The 24,550-nt window shown below is 35.3% G+C and overlaps 2 protein-coding genes across 2 annotated transcripts; one reads left to right on the forward strand and one right to left on the reverse strand.

Moving 5' to 3' along the window:
- Positions 1-4,866: 4,866 nt before the first annotated feature.
- On the reverse strand, positions 4,867-6,787 carry LOC132163816 (small ribosomal subunit protein uS8z/uS8w). The gene is made up of 4 exons (XM_059574190.2): positions 6,681-6,787; positions 6,386-6,536; positions 6,122-6,282; positions 4,867-5,160 (listed from the first exon to the last, which is right to left on the reverse strand). The coding sequence occupies exons 2-4, from the start codon at positions 6,516-6,518 to the stop codon at positions 5,062-5,064; spliced, it is 393 nt and encodes a 130-aa protein (XP_059430173.1). The 5' UTR covers positions 6,519-6,536; positions 6,681-6,787; the 3' UTR covers positions 4,867-5,061.
- A 10,784-nt stretch (positions 6,788-17,571) lies between these two features.
- On the forward strand, positions 17,572-23,235 carry LOC132164293 (uncharacterized). Its single transcript, XM_059574777.2, has 2 exons — positions 17,572-18,320; positions 22,859-23,235. The coding sequence occupies exons 1-2, from the start codon at positions 17,803-17,805 to the stop codon at positions 22,860-22,862; spliced, it is 522 nt and encodes a 173-aa protein (XP_059430760.1). The 5' UTR covers positions 17,572-17,802; the 3' UTR covers positions 22,863-23,235.
- The last annotated feature ends 1,315 nt before the right edge of the window (positions 23,236-24,550 follow it).

Genomic DNA, 24,550 nt, shown 5'->3' on the forward strand with positions numbered 1-24,550 from the left:
CCCTAAACTACTCTCCTAGAAAATTTACTGAGGTTCATTCATCCCACATGCTATTATTAACCGCATCCCATAGATATCAGTTAAGGTGTATAAAACTCATGAGTAATACTACACATACTCTCATTCTCACACTCTCTGACGTGACGCGACTTTTAAAATTATCATTACGTCAAAATTCAATAATCATATATTTCAAATTCAACAATGATTTTAAAAGTCACGTCAGAGAGTGTAAAAACAAAATGATCACTCAATAATATTTTAAATTTTTTTATTAAACATTAACACAATGAGGATATAGGAGGCCAGCATATCATTTTGTCCTAAGACCGACTATTGATTAAGGGGGCTTTGTGACTCTTCATCATTAAATAAACATTCAACTTGTGCAATATTTCTGCAATTATCTTTTCAGGATGCAACAAAAAAAGAAAAGAACATGAACAACAACAACAACAAAACTCCAAATTAACTGATCTTTTTTAACGATAACTAGTGTTGATATTGCTTCTGATTTTCTTATATCGTTATAAATGGTAATTTAAAGATGAGAGATTGTAACACCCATGAGATTGAATTTTATAAATAGTTTTTAAAGAAAGTCAAAATTAACATATCTTTTTGAAATGATAACTCAGATGATTACGACAACCGTCTCCACTTGCAAAAGATGATCCAAAAAGAAGAGAGTAGAGCAGGAGGAACTAGAAATGATATGTTTGATCAGGTAAACAGAGAGATAATGGTGACAGTTTAATTGATAATAAAATGTGGTGCGGTGCAATCTTATTGCATAAACCATGATTGGTGCAAATCCAACATTAAAAAAAAGAAGTATACTTTATTAAATGAGTTCATCGTCCATCTTGTAGTGGGTTTTTGCCTCTTTCTTCTGATGCCATGGCCTCCATCTCCATGTATCTCTCTGTCTTTTCCAGTTACTTTCCATTGATACACACATCTTTCTTAGGTATCTACACAACATGTGCCGTGGCCCGGAAGAGATAAAGTTTAAACGTCATTTTTCTGTCTTTCTTTTATATAAATTTTTTTATTTAAAAAAAAAAAAAAATCATTGAATTTGTAGGATTTGCATGAGTAAAAGTGTGAATCGTACAAATTCAATAACTAATTTTTAAAGTGAAGAAAAATAACAAATAGTGTTGACTTAGATTGAGGTTGTCAAAATCGATATCCGTAGGCGCTTCAAGAGTTGACCACAAGAAATCACCAATGGTAAATCACTCCAAATGCCATTAAGAAATCAAGGATAGATTGAAATGTGAGAGAGCTTTTATAGAGCTTAATTGTCTAAACAAGTTTTAGGTGGCCCACTCTTTTATTCGGGCATATAAGCAGTAGGCTTCATAAAAGCTCTCTCATATTTACAGACTGTTGTTAATATATTTTACAAGTTAAATAAGGCTAAGATATTACTAGGGTTGTAAACAGTGACGGAGGAAGGGGGTGACTGGTAAAACTAATTTATAAGATTTTTTTATTTTTTATTTTATTTTTTGCATATATGTCCCTAGTAACACAATTTATTGGCCATTGGCCTCTACCTATATTAAACTCTGCCTCCATTCCCGATTGTAAACAAACTAACAACTCTATCTTAACTCGTATAAAATTGATTTGAATTTAATCGTTTCTTAAATAAAACAAATTTGAACATGAATTTAGACTCTTTTGCTAAATAAGCCCAACTCATATAAGTTTTTGGTTCAAGTAGTATAAACTCGTATATTATTTATTTTTATTGTTTTTTATAATATATTTTTATAAGTTTGTAATAAGAATATTTAAAAAGATAACAAGGATTCTGACATAATTTGACTTGACTACTTTGTTTTTTAAAATAATTTTGGAATAACTTTTTGTTAAAGAAACCCTTTTGGACGTGGAATAAATTACAAGGGAAAACAAGTAGCAAATTAAAAATATATAATTTTTTATTTTTTATTTAGAAATGCAAATTAATTGCAAATATTAAAAAACCTAAGAAAATTGCATCCCACGTTCCCATTATAATTATAATCGAAAAGTAGATGGAAAAAGGATGGGCCAGAAAGTTAATGCTCCAAGCATATGCTTAGAAGATCCTCTCCCCCACAAAAACATATGCTCCTTTAAAGCTCCTTAACCTTCCCTGCACTCATTCTCTTTGAGAAATCATCCATGGCCTTCATCTAGCTCTGTCGAGTGCTGCAGCTCCTTACATGGCATTTCCCATGGCATCAAGGGCATGCAGCGGCGACATCAACGGTGGTGATGAAGAAGAAGAAGATGATCATGGCACATGAATCGTGGCCGTTGAAGTTGCGGGACATGTTTGATCATCGTCGATCAGTTGGGCAACTAAAGACCCTTTGGCAGTGTATGTAGAATGAGATCATTGTGGTTCAAGTGAGAATGGAAAGAATCCTTTTAAGTTCTTTTCTTTTTATATCTTCGAAGCTAGCTTGGATGAATAACACAACTAAAAAGCTCTTATTGGCTTTTCTTGCTTAATTTATTTGTGAGTTCGCTTTTCGTCTATGCATGATATCTTTAATTTTCACGTTGGTGAGTGATTTTGTTCAAAATATTTTATTTTATCTTTCTAGTAATTTGTTTTTTTTTAATATATATATTTTATATTATGATATCGGCAACCAATCCAATCCAAAATAATCCCATGTGCCAAACGAAAAGGCCATGCATGAAAGGGCGAATCATGTTGCGGTACAAGATTTAGTGAAATAGACATGTCTGTGAAGATCAGAACTTCTAGAGTTAGACAGAAGAAGATTATACGAAACTTCTCTGTTTCAAAGGTTTGGCTCTGAATATTTCTTGTATAGATTAGGTAGAGGGTAAATAAGGTTTCTCTTCCCTTGAAATGAGTGGGAAAGATAGATCCGACTTGAAAAATATAGAATTTTATCTTGTATCATCATGATTACAGGCCAAGGGGGCGAGCCACTTAGAAAGCTAAATTCTAACTTGTGTAAGGACTTATAAATTAAAGGACACTATAAGCAAATAGTTCTTATGGGGCATAAACCTCAAAAAAGTAAAAGATCAAAGGATTATTTGTATCTGGACTGGATAGAAAAAGATTCCACAAAACTTTTATGTTCAAAGGGTTTAGCTTTAGATCTTTCTTGTATAGCTTAATGGAGTGTATAGAAGGTTTCCATTTCCTTGAAAGGGGTGGGAAGGCAAAATCCTTCTGGACGTTAATAAAATATCACATTGGAATAGATAGAATTATATCTTATATCATAACTATAGGCCAAGGTACAGTCCTATAGGTAAAACACTTCTATGTTGTAAGCTGTAGATTAGAGGGAAGGGAAGGGAAAGGGCACTAGGCTTCATCAAAATTCAAAGAATTATTTGCATTTGGATGAAAAAAAAATCTAAGAAACTTCTCTGTTCTAAGGATTTGGCTCTAGATTTTTCTTGCGTAGTGGAGGGTAAAGAAAGTCTCATTTCCCTTGAGTGGGGGTGAGAATGCGAGATCCTTTCTTTTAAAGGGGTGTGAGAAGACGAGACATCACTAAAATACCACGTTAAAAATTATAAAATTTTATCTCCGTTAATTTATCAATTATTCTAAAAGTTTAAATTGATAAAAAATAGTAACCTTAAATAAAAAAAAAAAAAAAAAAAAAAAAAAAAAAAGCCTTTTATGTTGCAGGTGGCACGGGATAGAAGGGAAGCAGTCAACGAAAGGCACTTAAAAAGAGCTAGAATTTTAACTTGGTGCCAGGAATCTTCAGTTAAACAGTTCTTATGGATTGGGGGCATAGACCACCATTGCAGCAATCCATTCCAACTCTCTGGCTAATGAGAAATTTGGTTGCATAAATGCTGACATAAAGAAACTGTTTGGTCATTTAAAATTGGTAAAATGTTAAAAAATAAAATAAAATTCAAGCGTCATGTCCGACAGCGACCAAATTTCTTGACTGGGATGGTTTACCAGACGCCACCTTAGATCAGTTGTGGCATAATCGATGGCCGAGGTAGTTCCTGCGTGGCTGCACAGTTCCCAACAGTACATGTCACGCCTTGTGCGATCTGAGATGAAGCCAATTGAGGCTACTATTACCAACACTCATAAAGCTTCTATTAACGACAAGCAAAATTCCCATATAAACTTTTTTTTTTTTGGTCAAAAGTCTCTGAAGCTGTAGAATAGATTACTGCAATAATTTTGCCCTTTGTGTTGATAATCTATATTTTTTTTTTGCGCTCATCTTAAAAAACCTCTACGATTAAAGCATTTTTTTTTTTAAACGAAAGAAACTCCTCTAAGACAAAGCCACTTCGTGTACTCACTATTATTAGGTAAACTTCGGACCCATGTAAATCACCCCCTCCACACAGATGGCAAAACAACATCATTTGTATAAGGCATCTAGCTTATCGGCCCTATAATATAGGATCATTGGTATAACATTCTGACAACATTAACTTAATGTGGCAGTTAAAATCATTGCTAGATTTTGGATCCAATAGTAATTTTCATTGTCACATCAAAGAGTATACAAAAGCGTGGGAAAAGCCCAAATTGGAACCTAAAAAACCTTCCACCTCTCCAACTCTGAAAAGATTCAACAGCTTAAAAAAAGCATCAAAAGGAATTGATGACATTAGAGACACTACCAAGAGCAAAAGAAATGTCTCTCATCATAAGGTCTTTTTTCAATTGAAGAACTAAAAATGCCACATCGCAAATTATGATATTAAAACCCCAACAGAAACGTAATACAAGTTATAAAACAGTGACGTTACTATAATGCGCAGAATGGGAAAAGAAACTAAACAGCAGTATGACAAATTCAAAAACCAATGCTAAGGATGGATAGCATCTAAACATCATCAAACTTGCAGCAAAATAGCATTAAAACATAACAAAATATAGAAATCCTTGCAAACTATAGAATAAATTTAATACCAACATTGGAAGGAAAAATGTCTTTTTTCAGTTTCTTTTCTTTCAGCCAGTGAATGAGAAACTACTCAGCAGATCATCCAAAATTTCAAAAAGGATCCTTAAAATTCTTCTTAGTAAAAGAACCCAAGTACTTTGCCACCGACGTTCTTTCTCCTTGCTTCTTCATGATCCATGATTCCAGCGGATGTTGTCAGCACAATATATCCAAACTGCAAAATTTATGCCGTTTATCAACAACAAACACAGTCGCTTGCCAAAACGAATGGATATAATAATGAACTCATCCACATCAGCACTATGGTTACATATAAAGATAATTATCCATTAAGTTATACAAATGTTCTCACAACATATGCAAATAATGCAAGCGCACCAAAACGAATGGATATAATAATGAACTCATCCAAATCAGCATTACGCCTTACATATAATAAACTCATCCATTAAGTTATACAAGTGTTCTCACAACATATGCAAATAATGCAAGCGTACCAAAACGAATGGATATAATAATGAACTCATCCAAATCAGCATTATGAGTTACATATAAAGATAACGATCCATTAAGCTATACAAATGTTCTCACAACATATGCAAGCGTACTCCACACAGCACACAAACACCACCAGCAGCCACTCCCCTAGTCCAACACACACCAAAAGAGATGGACACCACTGATGAGCCCACATCACTGAATCAGAACTCAATATACTACTATTAGGCACAAAGCACCCAATTCTGTGGCATGTGATCCTCAATTTGCAAACATTTTAGCAAATTTTGCAAGAAAATCAGAAAAGCTGTCAAAAGGTGCGCTTTTAAAACACAATTAAGAGTTTGGTTGAATCAAAGTTTGACCTTAAAAATTGCAGTTTAGTATTTTAAATCATGCATTTCTATGTTTTGAATCGCAATGTTCTTAAAACACTCCCAAACGATAGATTTTACGTGATTTGGTTTAAAATCTCACTTTTGGTCTGCATAATCGCAATACAACAAAGATGCAATCCCATGTTTGAGTTGCATCCCTCCCATCCAAATCCATTCTCTATTCATTTCTATCATGAAATCTCATTAACCATTCATACAAACAATTCCATCAATGAGTATTATTTTCTTTAAGAACCAAGCTATACAAAGAACAATAGATAAGGAGTTTCTGAGGCTAACCTGTCTTGACGGAAGCAGCCTGGCAGTCCAGCCTTCGATCTCTTTAACACCAACATCAAATCGAGGACTTATAACCCCACACTTGTTCAGCCTTCCATTCAATTCAACCACAATTTTTCCAGATCTGTGATCGTCAACATACTCGAACTCCCCAATATAACCTTCAAAACCAAATTTTAAAAAAATTGGAAACATTTTATAACTGGGATCGTACAAGAATAAATGAGAACACATGAGACAACAAATGAACGCAATCAAACAAACCATGCTTCTGCATGACCATAAGAAACTTGATGATCACTTTGGAGGACGGCCTGATCATGACCTGTCGCTTTCCCCTCTTCTCGGCATTGTACATGCTCTTGAGAGCATCATTCAACACGCTAACTCTCACCATCCTTACAAATTCAAGCTCCTGAAAAAAGTCACGCCCAATCATTCACAAGCCAAAGATATACCATTTATAAATCAATCGCTACAAAGGGGTCGCCATTCAATAAACAGTGTAAACATTTACAAATCTTGCGGGAGAGACGGAGAGTGAGATCCAGAGATTTACCTGACAGTAGAGATGGCCGCCGCGAGTGGGAGCTTGAGAAGAGAACAAATGGACTAGGGTTTTGGCTTTGAGGGGGGCGAGCTGAATATGGAGAGCTTAACGTGCTTTTATTTTACCAAAGTGCCCTTAGGGTTTTGGGCCCTTCTACAATTTTAGGAGCCTCGGCCCTTGGACCTAAACTCAATACGGGTCAAGCCTATGGTTGATGAAACAGAAAAAATATATATATCAAAATGTTAAAAGGAAAGGATGAAAAATGAGGAGAGATTTAAGTTCGGTTTGTTTCAATTGGATGTAAAATGTTTTATGAAAAATTGGGTTTTTGTTTAAATTTTTTTTTCGGTGTTTGGTACGACTGAAAATCATAATCAAATCAAAAATAATTTCGGTTGAGCAATAAAACCTGCAATAAATTTTGTAAAATTGTTTCATTTTTTTAAAACAATAAACAATTTCTCAAGTTTGAGCTTCACCTTCTCGCTCGAAGTCTCTCTCATAGTCCATTCTCTGCCACCATCGAAGGTTGCTTAAAGAAAAACGTTTAGGGTATTGAAAATTTTATAACAATCTTCTTACAAATTCAAGTGATAGTCTATATAAGTGCCATGTGGTGCTAAAAGGGTAAAAAAAAAAATGAAGTAACAAAATTTAACATGTAAATTTAATTGTTTAGTTGCTTCCTTTGATAAGTGACACATGGATTGATATGTCAATTTATATACAAAAAAAAAAAATTAATAAATAAATTTTTTTTTTTAAAAAAAAAAACTTATAGTAAAAGTTGTAATACTCGTAAAAATACAACCAAACGAAGTCATTTTGGTAAAAATGAAAGAATTGATGGAGCCGTATTTGATTAATATGACTAAGTAATGCTAGACATCACATTTTTATTCCATTATAGTCTCACAATAATGATGTGTCAATTCTAATCAATTCTTGGATCAGTCTTTATGATATATATATATATATATATATATATATATATATATATATATATAGTTGGTTGGGACTATCACATTGTGGGATAAAAGTATAGTATACATCATTTCTCTTACTCATCTTACTGTACCCCAATGCAAATTGAGTAATGTTAAAACCACATTTCTACCATCACAATTATCTCATAACGTTGGTGTAACATCTTAACCAACAATTTATAATAGAGAATTCATCTTTAAAAATCAGCTTAAAAATCCCTCTAGTCCTCCAACGCCTACTAATTCAGCTGTTTCAGCTGCTCCATACATAGCTCATACAGATGCAGATTCCTCTCCATCTGTTCCAGACCAGCAGCTCACCTCTACTAATCATGCTTCTTCTGCCTTTTCTGCAGAAGCAATGTCTTCATCTATCTTTGCTGAGCCACACCTTTTCCCTAACTCAAATTCTGCAGCAATTCCAGAAATACAGCCCACTGCATTCGATTCCTCTGAGGTTATTCCCCTTGACAACTCTTCACTCACTCAAATCTTTGCTACTCTAGATGAGCCACATTCACCTCACATTGTTACTAGACCACAAACAGGTGGCTTAAAGCCTAAATAATTTCCAGGGTTTCAAATGTTTTATTCCACTAAGCATCCTTTAAAAGCTTTAGCTGCTACTATCACCTCTCTTCCTCTTGAGCCAACTACCTACCATCAAGCTTCATCCAACTCCCATTGGGTGGCTGCAATGGAGAGTGAATTTCAGGCCTTGCTTGATAATCACACTTGGACTTTGTGTCCAAGGCCTAGCAACCAGAATATTATTCATAACACATGGGTTTATAAACTCAAGCAAAAGCCGGATGGTTCTATAGAAAGGTATAAAGCAAGACTTGTGGCAAAGGGGTTTGAACAAAGAGATGGGATCGACTACACAGAGACATTTAGCCCTGTGAGATTACTTCTCACCCTTGCTATACATTATAACTGGCCTTTCAAGCAGATTGACATCTCCAATGCCTTCTTGCATGGATATCTCACTGAAGAAGTCTTCATGGAGCAACCAAGAGGGTTTGTTAACACTCTTCATCCTGAATTTGTTTGTAAATTGCACAAGGCTCTCTATGGTCTTAAACAAGCCCCAAAAGCCTGGTTTCATCGGCTAACCCAAGCTCTTCTTGAACTTGGATTCATAGGATCTCTTGTTGATACATCCCTCTTTATGTTACAAAAGGAACATGTTAACATTTTTGTTCTTATTTATGTTGTTGATATTATCATTACAGGTTCACCACTTTAAAGCATTGACACTCTTATCTCAAACTTACAATCTGAATTCAAGGTGAAAGATCTAGGGAATCTTTCTTATTTTTTGGGGATTCATGTACAAAGAACTGCCACAGGACTTCACTTGAATCAAGCTAAGTACATCCTTGATTTACTTCATCGAGCTAACATGATAGGAGCCAAACCATATGTTGCTCCCCGCACAACAGGGAAGAAACTCACTAAGTTTGACGGTGATCCGTTAGTGGATCGTTCTATTTATAGCCATATTGTTGGGGCACTTCAATATTGTACCCTCACCAGACCTGACATTTCATACTCAGTAAACCAGCTTTGCCTGTTTCTTCATTGTCCAACAAACGTCCATTTTATTTTTGCTAAAAGGGTACTTCGCTACCTCAAGGGTACTGTTGATCATGGACTACACTTTACTCCTAGACCACTTCAGTTGCAAGCATACTGTGATATTCAGATTGGGCACGAGATCCAATTGATCGTAGGTCAACTAGTGGCTATGGAGTTTTCCTTGGCCATTGTCTCATATCGTGGCAATCAAAGAAACAACTTGTTGTCTCTAGATCTAGCAATGAAGCCGAATATCGGGCCATTGCCACAACAGAGTTGTATTGGTTAAGAATGCTCTTTAAGGAATTGCATATTCCTCTTTCCACCCCTCCAGCATTGTGCATTGTGGTGTGATAATTTGGAAGCAATTGCAATTGCATTTAATCCGGTTTATCATGCTAGAATTAAGCATATTGAAGTTGATTATCACTTTATTCGGGAGAAGGTCCTAAATAAAGATATTGCTTGCTGGTTTATTTCTACAATTGATAATTGTGCTGTCATGTTTACTAAGGGACTATCATCGTCTCGGTTCCTTTACCTCCGGGACAAACTCATGATTACTTCTCCTCCCATGAGTTTGAGGGGGGCTGTTAAGGAGTCTACTTCTATTCTAGACATTGAGTTAGAATTGGACTCATCCCCTGCAGTGTTGCCGTGTACTAAGTCTCATACTTCTACTAGTCATAATAGATTTAAGGCTATGAGAATCCTATCATGTATTTAATTTCAGTAGTTTGGAAGATCTAGTTTATCTTGTAAATAGTCATGTAAACAGTGTTAACTTCTTCTTGTACTCCTCTATAAATTCATGCAATACGAAGGTCATTGTACTCTGGCCAAATTTCCCTTCATTGCCTTTTGTTACACCAATCACCTTGAAACCATAAATAAAAATTCAAGAAGTGAGACAAGTTTGATGTATATAAATTAGATAACATAAGAAATGGACAACAAGCCGTAATGTGGTGAGAATAAAAATGAAAAGAAAAACTTACACTTGACCTTCACAAACTAATACCTCTTTTGCAAATACACTTCCAAACATCAATTTATGACATTTGCCCATTCATAACTACAATTTGTTGCTATTTACACCCTCACTTAGATTGTAGCATGAAAATGGATGGAAAGTTTAGCACAAGATGGGTTTTTTGTCCACTTTAATAAGAAAATCTAACGGAGTTTATAAATCACAATGAAATGGTAGTCTAAAGGAGTTAAGCATCATAAATGATAGTTTCTTTTTGAAAAAAAAAAAAAAAAGTGTCTAAAGAAAAAAAAAAAAAAAAAAAAAAAAAAAAAAGATAAAAATGAGTGTTCTTTTACAATAAAAGAGAGAAAAAAAAAATCACAAATATTGTAGAATGATATCTGTAATACCCTACCCCAATGTCACACAATATTGTCCGCTTTTGGCTCATCCGAACCAGATTTTCAAGTAGGTCACTCATCCTAGTAATAATCTCGCGAAAGCACGCCTAACTGCAGAGTTCTGATAAATTCATTGATACCACGGCTTTAAAACGCGTTGTTATCATGAAAGGATGCGAGTATACATATAAGCACATCCCCATCTTCATACCCAGACGATGTGGGATGTCACAATATTCATATTCGTGAAGAGAAATGTAACACCCCAACCCGTTAAGGTTAGGTTTGCTAACTTGATCTCTCAAATACTCAAACTATTATAAGGCTTTCCAGAGCAATTATCTAAATGCTGAATTATTTTTTCTTATATATAAGCATAAGAAGAATTTAATATTAAAATTTTAAATGCGGAAACATTTGGTCTGAACGAAAGAAGACTAACAACATAGTTTTAAAATCCAAATAGCGAAGACTCCGTGGTAGTGCACTTATTATAAAAGAAAAACATGTTTTATGAAATGAGTCTATGGTTCTCCTGAGTCCCCATTCCGGCCTTCTATTCCTTCATGCTTATACCCTGAAAACAAAAATAATAAGTGTGAGCGAAAAAAATTGATCACTAAGTAGATCCTCAACCATAAATCAGTTGAGTAAAAAAAAAAATCATTTTCTTAAACACCAACTTTTTCTATGAAATCTCCAAGAAAATATGTTTCTTTCAATAGAACAACAAATAATATTTATCTAATGAACAATAATCATTACTTAATAGAGTTGTTCTCATAATAGGGCACATGTACATTGTTACCCTTGTGTACTAGTGTTGCGCGACCTTTATGACCATGGCAGCGCCTATGGCCGCAGACGTGCCTTATGGGCCAGCCGATTAGCTCAAGGTGTACTTAGCTTGGCAAAAATGATGGATCCCACCTTCTCATCGTCCTTAAGTGGGTTGCACTTCCATCTCTAGTGCCGATACCATGTTGCGTTTCTGTGAATTCTTGAGCCAAAATTATCTCCTCCACACTCTTGCCCCATCTTATAAACTCTTTTCTTTTCCTTTACTTATTTTCTCTTAACTCAACTTTGGGCAAAGTGTTGGAGGGTTTTACTTCTCTTTACTTTCCAAAAATTAATTCAGAATTACCTTTCATAATGAACATTAATAAAAATGATATACCCTTAAAACTTTGAGTGACAATAAATAGTTTTTCTAACTTTAAAACTTCTTATACAAATATTTAAGGTGACATATAAATTTTTGCAAGCATATAAATAACATAACATAAGCATTTAAATAAAACGAGTAAGAAGTTTTTCATAAATATTATGCAATGAAATAACACATTGAAAGGGTTAAGGACTCTCCTCACCTGATACTGCAGCTATAAAGGCTGATTTGTATCGTTAACCACCTAAACCGATAAAATTTAGCTATATCAGCCTTAGGCTAAACACATAGGTGCTATCTATAAGTCTATCTTGACTATGCCCGACCCTTAGTAAAATTGGATCAAATATACCCATTATTATTTACTGGACTTACAATTACAGATGACATTTATAAAAACTTAATCCCTTATTGTTTCTAGACTTGATCAAGATAAAAGAAAACATCTTTATTTAAAATGATTTTATTTCTTATTAAAAAAAAAAAACAATTAAACTATACAAAAGTTTTCTACAGGTTTCAAAGTTTCATGGCAATAGTTCCCTTTTTCAATTTATCTACACCTTTTGCACTTACGCATGCTATATATATGTATATATAGTTCCGACAAAACAACCCCTATCTCTTCAATTACACATTCGGTTATCACATGCTTTTCTAAAAAAAAAATGTTGATATCCAATAACCAACCGAAACTTCATGATTCTTATCCCATATATATATTTTATTCTAAAATCTGATATAACAGAGTATACTCCAAGTATACTAACTATATAAGTTTAAAAATCACAAAATATCTAAAAGAGTATGTTGATGAAGAAATTTATATAAATGCTTCGGCCATTAAGAAATATTTTTGTACAGTTTAATACATTTAACTTTTCTATGATTAACAAAAATAATGTTCAAAATTAAATTAGTTGATAGATTGAAAGAACGACAAAAAAAAAAAAAAAAACAAGAATTTTCAATAATACTTACTTGGATCAAGAAATTTGAGAGAGAAGTTTATTTGCGGTTTTCTTTTGAGAGATGGTTGAGAGAAAATAAAAATATGTTATGGGGTTGGGTGAGAGAACGTATGTAACACCCCGGTCCCATATTAGGAAGATGAGAAAAAGCTCACATAGAGTAGATAGTTTATAAAGATAGTCATGGGCGCTAAGTTCCACACTGCCAAGTTACTAGGTGAAACTGAGCTTTATAATGAATTTTATGGAAGCTTCAAATTGACTAGTCCTTTTGGGGTGATAGCGCAGATGTGGCTAGCGTTTTTTCCTGGGTCATTACAAGTGGTATCAAAGACACCTAGTAACGCCGGGCCATGTGGTAGTAGAGCACTGCATGACCTCTTCCTGACGAGGACGTTAGGAATTTAAGAGGGGAGTTGGTAACACCCCGGTCCTATATTAGGAAGATGAGAAAAAGCCCACATAAAGTGGGTAGTTTATAAAGATAATCATGGGTGCTAAGTTCCACATTGCCTAGCTAGCACTTTTTTTCTGAGTCAGTACAACGTATATGTGTATTTTGATAAGTGAAGGAGAACATGTGCTTTGGTAAATGAGAGAGCTTGTACGTGCGTTTTGATAAATGAGAGAAAATGTGTATTTTGAGTGAAGCGGAGAACGTGTGTTGTAGGTGGCTTAACTCCTTTAGGCCAACTTCTATGGATTTATATTTAAAAGCATGTTGTTAATACATAAGATAATGAGAATATGTGTTTTGTGTTTTATTAAGCCTTAGGAGATTTTATAAAATTTTGAATTCCAAGAAATAATGTAGTTTTTGTTTTATAGCTTTAGATATAAACTCAATTTTAAAATGAGAAGTTGTCAACAAAGAAAATTTGCATGATTTATGAAATCTTTTAAATTTTTGTAATTATCTAAAATTAAATTAGCAAATATAATATTTGAACATTATAATAATAAATAAATTTTTATTAATTCATTCTTGGGCTTTTAATCCATTTTACTAAGCTGTCTTAGATCCAACAAGTCGAGCCTGTACCTCTAACCCATCCTCAAGACTAACATGTAAATCTATTATGAGCTTAAAGTTGGGGTTTAAAGTTGGGGTTTAACAAGAAAACTAGAGAAGTAGTTGGAAACCTCTTACCAAACATGGAGCTCTTCAGCGCATCTTCTTATGATCTTCATAGCATTTTACTACACAGGTTTCACGATTGATGCCAAAAACTTGCAACTCCATCAAACAACAACTAAGGCACCGTTTTGTAAGTTCTCTAAGTTTGAAGGGGTAATCTTTAGGATGCATTGCCTCATGAAAAAGGCAATCAATAATCCTTCGAGTAATACATTTCTCCAGACCTGGTAGGCCTCCACATTCTTTAACTGTTTGATGTTGAATGCAATGATGGTTATAACTTATATTTCATACCCACATTATCAACTTGGAAGGGATGAACACTAGTTGGCAGTGGAGTGGAATCAAAAGAGAGAGGGGTAGAATCCTTAGCATGTACTTGAAGTATTATGAGGATAATCAACTTCATTATCACCAATATTAATTTTGCCATAGTATTTCTCCCGCTCTATAAATTCTCTTATTTGAACGTTAAATACATAAATCCTTGAATCATCATCACAATTAAATAGCTTGATACCTTTAAAATACAAACCTCTTATTCATTTTTATTATTATTATTTTTTTTATTTTTTTAAAGAATTGTAGCTTTTGAAAATATGAAAATATTCTAGTAAATAATTTTTAGTTCAAGTAATGCCTTTAACTAGGAGCATAAGGTTTTATAGCTTTTTACGCAATTAATATGTGACTCTTGACAAAATTCAACTATATTAAAAAAACTTACCTAAGAGAACAAGTGAAGAGGTATTATCATCCAAGGTCAGGGACATTAAATAAAGGGCAAAGTTTACATACATCCCTAAAACTACTACATATTTAACAATGTCTCCCAAACCAACAATTTTCACCCTAAACTATCAAAAAATTGACAATATCTCCAAGGCTAGCAAAAAGACAAAAATAACCATAATTGTTTTTCCCAATAAGACAAAAATACTTCAATAAATTTTTTTTAAAAAAAAAAAAATTGGACCCCCCCCTCCCCCCCCCCCCCCCCCCAAACTTTAACACTTTTTGAAATTACCCCCTAAAGTTCAAAACCTCTAAATTTAAGGTATCAAACTTTCAATTTTTTGCATTGTCCCTCATCCATCAAGACTTTTTGTTAAATTCTATAAAATTTTCCAAATTACCTCTGTTTTTACTATAAAAAAATAAAAAAAATTGCAGAGAGTTGGAAGGGATGAACACTAGTTGGCAGTGGAGTGGAATAAAAAAAGAGGGGTAGGATCCTTAGCATGTACTTCAAGTACAACGAGATAATCAACTTCATCATCACCAATATCAGTTTTGTTATAGTATTTCTCCCACTTTAGAAGTTATCTTATTTGAACGTTAAAGACATAAATTCTTGAATCATCATCACAATTGAATAACTTGAGACCTTTAAAATACAGACTTTTTATTCAAATAGAGTTTTTTTTTTTTTTTTGTTAAGAACAAAAAAAAAAGAATTTTAGCTTTTGAAAATATGAAAATATTATAGGAGTTAAATGCAATTTTAGTACATGTGATTATGGCCAAAATCAAATATACCACTCGGTTTTAAAAAGTGTCACAACTGGTACCAGTAATTATTAAAAATACTCACTTGGTACTTCCGTCAATGTTCCATCCAAATATTTAATAGATTTTTACATCAGCATGCGTAAAATGGTGATGGTGAGGCCACCCCCAACTTGCAAAATGGGGGGGGGGGGGGGGGGGGGTCGAGCCACCCCCGTTTGGCCTAGAGGTGGCCGAACCACCCCCAAGGGCCTTAGGGGTGGTCGGCCACGGCCAACTTTTCACCCCTTTTTGTTTTGTTTTAATTGGAGTTACCATTTTTTATTATTTTATGCAGCACATGTGGCATCAAAAACATAGGTACCACTTATGATATAACGTCATGTTATTTGGTCTGCTAATTTGCCTCAATAAGTGACATTTGGGACATGTGTCACCATTTTACTCATACTGATATGAAAATCCGTTAAATATTTGAATGGAACATGAACAACAGTACCAACCGAATATTTTCAATAATTACAAGTACAAGTGAAGAGACTTTTTGAAACCGGGTTCTGTTTGATTTTGGCCCTAACCATGTGTACTAAAATTCCCAAGCTTGCAGCCAGCTGACCGAGTCAGGCGTAGATCTTCCCCCACCATGACAGTAGCCTCCAAAGTCTTTTGTGATGATACATGACATCCTTTCGTCATTCAAGGAAGATGACGTGTGAAGTCTCCCATAGAGGAAGACTCTGTAATAACGGAGATATATAAATAGCAACAAAAGGCAGAAAAGGATGTAAAGAAACAAAAAAAAAAAATCCTTCGAAAACTCAAAACACTTCATCTATCATCACATGCTGACTTAAGCATCGGATCGAGGACCTTCGATTATAGTCGGGGTCTCCTCACCGATTTCTCTTTTATAGATTTAACAACGAGCCCAATTGTTATCGGCATTCAAAGATCCGGTCTGAGCAATTTAGTGGATAGATGGTTGATGCAAACCAAAAATTGCACCAACAATGTTAGATTGAGCATGCAATGCATGTTCTAAGAGTTGTTTAAGTGAGTAGGGTGGTATTGTTGCACGTCAACAATTTCTCCCTTAACATGAGGTTCCGACTTAAACTCATGACCTTGGATCTAATACCATTTGTTAAATTGAGTCATTGACCATCTAATCTGAAAATCAATTAGTGTCTAGTGAGAAAAGCCAAAGTCTTTTATGGTATTTGAAATTGCACCCCGTAATGTATGTTCTAAGAGTTGTCAAAGTGAGTAGAACGATATTGTTGTACCTCAACAAACAGGTGGCATATTACAATTGAGAATTAAGTATATTTTCATTATGTTCTCTCTCTATGTTGTAAAAATACTTTGAGCAAAAATCTATTTTTTGATTTTCTAAAAAATAGACGTATTTGTAAAAGTGAAGAGTAAGCTTTTAAGATGAAAATTATTTATGGCCGACTCTCGATAACATGTCACCTCTTTAATATGTAGCATTTTTCAAGCGTTTCTGTTGGGTCATGGATCGGTCATATAAGGCCCAACATGCCTCTAGGCCCAAACCAATGAACGAACTCGCTAAGACTAAGCCCAAGTGAGGGCTCGGACAGCCCAATCTAACACCTTAACTCATTGAGGGTATAATAGTCTTAGGTCGAGGATAGATCGGTCATTTCGCATGGTAGAAACCTACGATCCCTAGATAAAAGGGAAAGCCTATCCAGTATCTAAACAGCTACCTACACTCAACAGAACGTGGACTAGCTGTCAACACTTAAAGACAGACACGTGTGCCCAAGAATTACTCGAGCATCCACGTCTAGCGTCAGCCAGGCATAACCGCCACTCCCACGATGTCAAGACTCTAAGATCACGAAAAGGCTAACAACCCATATACTTCGCCAGTAATTACATAGCAAATACTCAAGGATATGGAGGCCGAAGGTTACGGGAAACACCAACTGATTCATGCCTATAAAATGCAAGTCACAACTCAATTCTCGGGTAATCGCAACTCTTGCTCCTTGTTGCTTATATTTTATATTCTTGAATACTGACTTAGGCATCGGAGCTTCTCAGCCGAATTAACCACGGGTAGCTTTGATCCTATTGTTTACTATTTTGCAATCCTAGGCTGCCTCGGACACCACAACATACTCGTAAGTGCTACATCATCATCTCAGAAAACTATCATCAACAGTTTCGATGCCTAAAACCGATCTCAGTTGAGGAATTTAAGAATCAACAATTTCTTTAAATCGGTTCGCTAATAGCATATCTAAAGGAAGGGTAGTTCAATGGGTTATTGTAACCCTATATAAAAACCCATCGTCAAAATTCAAAGCCCTACCCTCTTCCCCATCGTCTAAACCGCCAAAGTCTCAAAAATCTTAATTAAACAATGAATTCATACAAAGCCAGCAACAGTGACTCCATTTTTCTTCAATCCCTGAACCCGCTACACCTTCACACAAACCTCTCTCAAACTCCCAACAAACCCCACGCTCAGGAAAACCCCAACAATCACAGGGCACAAATACTCAAAGAAGAAACAAAGATCGAGAGGGAGATTATCAAGGCAGTCACGGCTGGGAAGCTTGACTCCCTCAGGCCCAACTCGGGGCAGTCCGTACCCATTGGCGAGCACTACGTGTGCGTTTCGTTTCACGAGGAGCCTGACTCGGATTGCAGAGTTTGGGAGTGGCACGGGCACGTGGTGTTTTACGACGAAGAGAATGGGTTTGCGCAGGAGTACGTGTACGGGAATTACTTTGAGAGGACAATGAGGAAGGTGTTTGGGGACGAGAGCGATGACGAAAGCGAGGAAAGGAGTTTGGGGTTGGGAGACTTGGTTGCCGGCATGAGTTTGACGGATTGCCCGCCTCTATTTTCTAGGAAAATGGGTGCCAATTATCGCAGGTAGTTTTGATTTTGGTATGCATATGCTTGCATTTTGTTTGGCTTTGTGTTACATTGAGTGTCAAAATGTAGGAGTTGGGTGTTTTTTCAGGTCTAATTCAAGGAATCATTGTTGGGTTTTCTGTCTTTATGTTATATGGCAAATTTTTCTTGCTTTGTTTGTATTTGTTCATAGATATTACGTATTGCAGTTCTTTAGGGGTTGGGGTTTGCACGATTTTGTTGGTTGTTGCATGATTATTGTATTGGCAATGGTTTTTGTTAAATTGCTAATTATCTGTATGGTTAATAAATGGTCAATGTTTTCTGATCATAGAATTTCATCTACATTTGTGGGTATGTCGTAGTGTGATGTGTTCAGGTTTAATCATATATTTAGGATCCTCTTTCATTCATTAGAGGCTTTTAGCTTTCAATAACTTCCACCCTAGGAAATTTAAATGGCACAATATTTCTTTTCTGTAATGATTTTGTAAATTTAGCATTTGATACATTTAATTCCTAGCATATCTTGATTTCATATGTGATTTGGTGCATGGGGAATGCATTATATCTTAATGTATTTCAGTTACATGTGCATTTCCTCATAAATCTTTTGATGCATATGTTAAAGCATCCATCAGTGAAGTCTTTTGTTAAGAGAGACTGTTGTTGCAGCAAGCCTTTCCCCTTAAATTTATTTACTATGAAAAGGCTGGCTGGACAAGTTCATGCTTTCTCAAAAAATCTGATACAAGCACAATCTGTTACGATGATAAGGGTTTAACCAAATTAGTATCCAACCATCTTAGGGTTTTTGTATAAGTAGTTAGGCCCTTAACAATTGGTATCAGAGCAGACAGCACCACGCTTTGATACTAAATGATACAAACCCCAGATAGAGTTTCCCATTAAAAACCAGCTTGCAAGAGGAGGGTGCTCAAAAGCTCATATACACATGGTTAAGATTGCGCTTAATTGATGTGAGACACTTAGAATTATACTATACCACCACGCTCCACTGCCGGCCTACTCTATCGATACTGCCGATGGTAACCCTTTCTCTTTTGGCAGCTTCATTCACCTATTAGTATCCAATGACTTAACACTATACTCATACATAATACCAACACATTTTAATCCACCCTATAAGTTGCCCCCCTCTGGGACTCGGCCTCAAAGCCGCAATTCATTCGATCTTATGTTCGACATGGTGGCAGTTATAATATCAAAATGATACAAATCTCAGGTAGAACTTATCCTTGAAACCAGCTAGCAAAAGGAAGGTGCCCATGAACTTATACACATGGATGATATGTACTTAACCGATGGATTTGCAATTAACGGATGTGAGAACCATGGTTGACAACCCATCAAAAAGTTGTTATACTATTGAATTGCTCATTGAAATGTCATCAATTTCAAAATTATGATGCTAACTGGATTTGATGATGAATAATTCTTTAGGGAAGTTACTTTTCAGAAGTTCGCACAAGAAGGTAAATAGGAGCTGAATCATTTTATAAACTAAGGATTTGGAATTAAAACCTAAATGTTTCACCCATGGATGTAGGTTTTCAAGCCAATTAGTGTCTTGCATTCTTCAAACTTTTTCTATTTTGATGTTTGTTTTGTTTAAGATTCTGTGTGTAAATCACCCCCTCTTGGAACCCAGCATCCTCGCAGGCGACCCTCATGGGCTTGTGTATGTTCTCCCATCTCAGGCTGGATTTCGACTCTGATACCATATGTAACACCTCGCTCCAAGTGGTATGATATTGTCTATTTTGGGCCAAGCTTGCACAGTTTTATTATTGGGTTTATCCCAAAAGGGTTCATACCATTTATATAGAGCATGCACTATATAAGCACATCCCCTTTCTTACATCCAGGCAATGTGGGACACCACATTGCATGATAGTAAATTATCATTATCATCAAAATTATTTGGTTGTTTTTGTTCACTTTCCATCTTGGAGGTTGACTTCAAAAATTGTCCTTTGCCATTATACAGATTGTATTCCCAAGGATTACTACAGGTCCTATAGCACACACTTAACAAAGCCGCATCCTAATTACTTTGGGATTGGAATCATAAAGTCTTCCAGATCATTATTTAGTATAAGGATCCTATCACTTCTTACTGCTTAACTGCGTGATGATTTTGTCATTTTTCACCGCCCCCCCCCCCTAAAAAAAAAAAACTTGAATCCATATTCCTCTTAGTTTGTTGGTACAGAAGTTGTCTTTCTTGCGCTTGCCCAAAATAATTGAGCTCAACTCTAAGCAAATACTAATGGAGTTACAACTTGCTTCTCGTCGCGGATGGTCTTATAGCCATCTTATAGGTTTGATATTTATTAACTAATATTGAATGACACTTCAAATTCTGTACCTGTGGTCTCCCACTCATCTGCAATATGTTTGTAGTTCGTTCTCTTATCCCTCTAGTCGTCCGTTTCTACTCCTCTTTTTGATTTAGTGCACTCTTATGTTAGGGGTCATGCCTGACACCAAAACTGTTGTGACATGGTCCGGTTGACCCGCCAATCCGTCTAGGCCAACATGAACCCAAATCATTTAATAAATGGGTCAAACATGTCAACCTGAACACGACACACTAATTTAATGGGCGACACAACCCGTGTGCCCCGTTTAATTAACGGGTCGTGTCATATATATATATATATATATCGCGAACCGATTCGCAGGTTGGCCCTTGTGACACGTTTATTAAATAGGTGACTCGTTTATGACCTGAACCCGTTTAATCTAAACCAAACTATGTGTCATGTTCGTGTCGGGTTCTCTAGTCGCGGGTTAAATTGTCAGCCCTACATGGTCCTTTTGCTTGATGTAGAGAGATACTACGAGTCCTCCATAGGGAAAGACAGTTACAGAAAGCAATCCCTTCTAGTCCAAAGGTCTCTTTTCTTCTGTCGTCTTGTTAGCTCAAATATCGAACTCTATCTATACTGTACCTGAAATCTCCCACTGATCAATGATGCTTAAAGTTTATAAATATATTTTAAATATTGGTTTGATCAAAGGATTTTCTGGTTGGTGTAGTCTTTAATATGCTTGATGTTTTATGTTTTCCATTTAGTTTTGGTTTGAATGGTGAGTTAAGGCAACAAGAGCCATGGCAGCCGGTTTCAGAACCTTGTTTAGTGTAAAAAAGAGTTCTGCAAGGCTAAAGGATTACATCTGTGGTATTAAAGTGATTTCATCAATGCACTTTATCATAATTGTCTGATATTTCTATACCATTAATCATAAATGATCAGAAATAGCATTTATGATTAGAATTAATATGTTGATGGTATTCAGTTTTAATAGAAGGGATGTGCAAGTAAGTGCTTATCTACTTGAAATATATGGTTTCTCTTTCGATGGTGAATTTGGGCCATAACAAACTAACTTTATAAAGTTAATTCTGCCTGAAATTATATACTAATGACTTGGCAACTTGAAAATCCTAAAGCAAACCATAAATGGTGATGTACATGTGATCAAGATGGTAATCTGGAACAATGGAACTTCTGCTTTGGTCTAGAAGCTGGAGACTTGGGTGAAGTTTGTTAAATCTACCACCTGCGGTGCCAGCATTATCATTTACCTCCCTGTGCTTTTTCAGAACCCCCCCATGTGCTTTTCCCCATTTTGTCTTTCAGATCTTAAATCAAAGACTTCTGTCTGTCTTTCCCTCAAATATATAACAAAACAAAAATGATGTGAAAACACTATTATGCCATTTCTACTAAAAAAAGAGCAAAAAAAAAAAAAATTGAAGACAGGATGGCTGCAAGCTGGTGGCCACAAGTCACTCCCCCCGACCGGGGTGGCCGCCCCATAACTGAAGGGTGGGGCTCGCAGCCACCCCCAACAAAATGGATGGGTCTTTATTTAAATTTTCAATAAAAATGGCATAATAGTATTTCCATGTCGTTTTTGCTATTTATTTGGGGAAAAAATTGATAGAAGTCCTTTTTTTTTCTTTTTTCTTTTTTTTTTTTGATAAGTAAAAAATTGATAGAAGTCTTAGATTTCAAATGTGCATAAACCCAATTTACAAAATCCAAAAAAGCACAAGAGGGGTTTTGGAATATTTTCCATTAATTTTTTTATTGATTTATTTTTGGTTTCTCTTCTAAATCTGCTTGAAAGCTTCGCCTTCACTTCCTCTTAAACTAAACTAACCTTTGAATTTGTTTTGTTTTAACACTCCCGGAATTGTGTAGGCTTCATTAAATCTAAAGCATTTTGCATTGAAGAACTATTTAGAATGTGTTTTAACCGACAAACCTTGTTTTCTTAATTAACCATTTTGTAAAACCTTCTCCTCTGGATTGGTATAAGCTGAACTCACGAAATCTTTGAACAGGCTTTACAATGCAGATTGTTGTGCCATTAATTGCCACTGAAAATTGTGCAACTTGGATTTATTTGATGCTTTTTATTTTTTTAATTCATTGTGTCCTCGTGTATCATTGTTATGAATTTCTGTTTTGCAGCTTATGTATGTCATTTTCTGATCGCTTGTTTTTCTTATGCTGCAGGTAATATGAGCTTCTACATTGGCATAAGAACCCTGAAGATCTAAAGAACAGGCATTTCTTTTTATGTCGTTGCCATTCCAGTCTTTAGAAATAGATGTAGGTTATTTTTTTCTAATATCCTTTCTGCTGGGGATCGATCGGAGTTAGAAATGTGCCAATTACCAATATAGTACTATAAGTTCTAATTTAGATGCTCTACTTGTCCAAACAGCCAAATGATACTATACAGGCTATTTTATTGCTAATTTCTACCATTCATTTAAACCATCATACCATATGGCATCTTCAGTTTTCTTCCACCTTCATGGCGGTCACTGTATGCAATTCCATGCTTGTAGCTTTCTGAATGCATGAAGAGAAACTCTTTGTTAACTCGATTTCGGGAGTGTTTTTTGTTTGACCAAGTTTTCTAGTGTGAAAACTATATTTGTGTTTTGGTTGTTTGTTAATATTTTTGTTTGGAGAAGGGAAAACAAAAATTTTAACAAACGGAGCCATGATTTTAGAGCACAACCTAAATCTTTTGTTTGCGTTATTGGGGTGGCCATACTATTTTCATAGTCGTGAAGGTGGTTCGACTATTCTCAAAATATGAGGGTGGCTAAACCACCTCAAAGGCCGTTTGGTGGTTCGAACACCCATTCTTGCATATTATGAGGTGGTCAATATCGAAAAAATGGACGATATTTATACATAGGGACTTATATTTGTTACTAAGGCAGACCACAAAAAAATTATTTGTTTATTTTGAAATGTTAGAGATGTATTTTATCACAATGTCAAAACCATATTAATCAATTTAACACTTTTTCCTAACTATTAATGATAGATAATCATCTTTAATAGATTATTCCAGTGTCAGGTAGAGTGGAAAAGCTTTTCAAAATGGACACAAATTTTCTTCTCCAACTCATTCTATCAAATTGGAGTAATACTAGGTACAACATTTTTTTTTATCCAGGTGAAAAGGTTTTTCATTTACACTTTTGTGGACATTACTCCAATAAGCGATCCCCCTTTCGGTCGTTGTGAAGGAAAAACACTTTCATCAACCAGATTTCTTTGGATGGCTAAATGGTACATAGTGTTACTCATCAAATAGTCATATATATATTGAAAAATCTGTAAATTTCATTGATGAAAAATCAAGAGCCTAAAGCTTTTACATCACATAGCATACAACTCTTATAACACAGAGCATAAAGCTCTGAAAAATCATAGTCAAATGCTATGATGTTACAAAGTCATAAAAATGACTTAAAGCTCTCGCTAACCCATGTATAATTACAATTAAGGAACAAATATGCTTCGTGCAGATTAGATTTAGGACATGGGTAGTCCAAATACAAAAAAAAAAAAAATCAAAAATCAAAACAACAAAAAAACTAAAAAACTAAAAATTCAGCCGTGAAAGACAAACCTCCACACCGATCTACTCCTCCTCGACCCGAAGGTCAAGAGACAAATCCCTCCTCAACCCGAAGGCCAGGCGAAAAAGAAAAAGAAAAAACCCTACAAACAGCAGCGGAGGAGCATGATATCGTAGACATCCCTAAGAAATCACTTATTGGCTGATGAGGACGATCAAATTTAAGGTTGAATAAACTAGATCTAAAGCAAACCCGCTAGAAATAGAGACCGGATGAGACCACAAAGAGGCACCAAGCACTACTACCAGAGAAGGGGAATGAT

The sequence above is a fragment of the Corylus avellana genome, chromosome 8, assembly GCF_965113065.1.
Source record: "Corylus avellana chromosome 8, dhCorAvel1.hap1.2, whole genome shotgun sequence".
Taxonomy (NCBI): domain Eukaryota; kingdom Viridiplantae; phylum Streptophyta; class Magnoliopsida; order Fagales; family Betulaceae; genus Corylus; species Corylus avellana.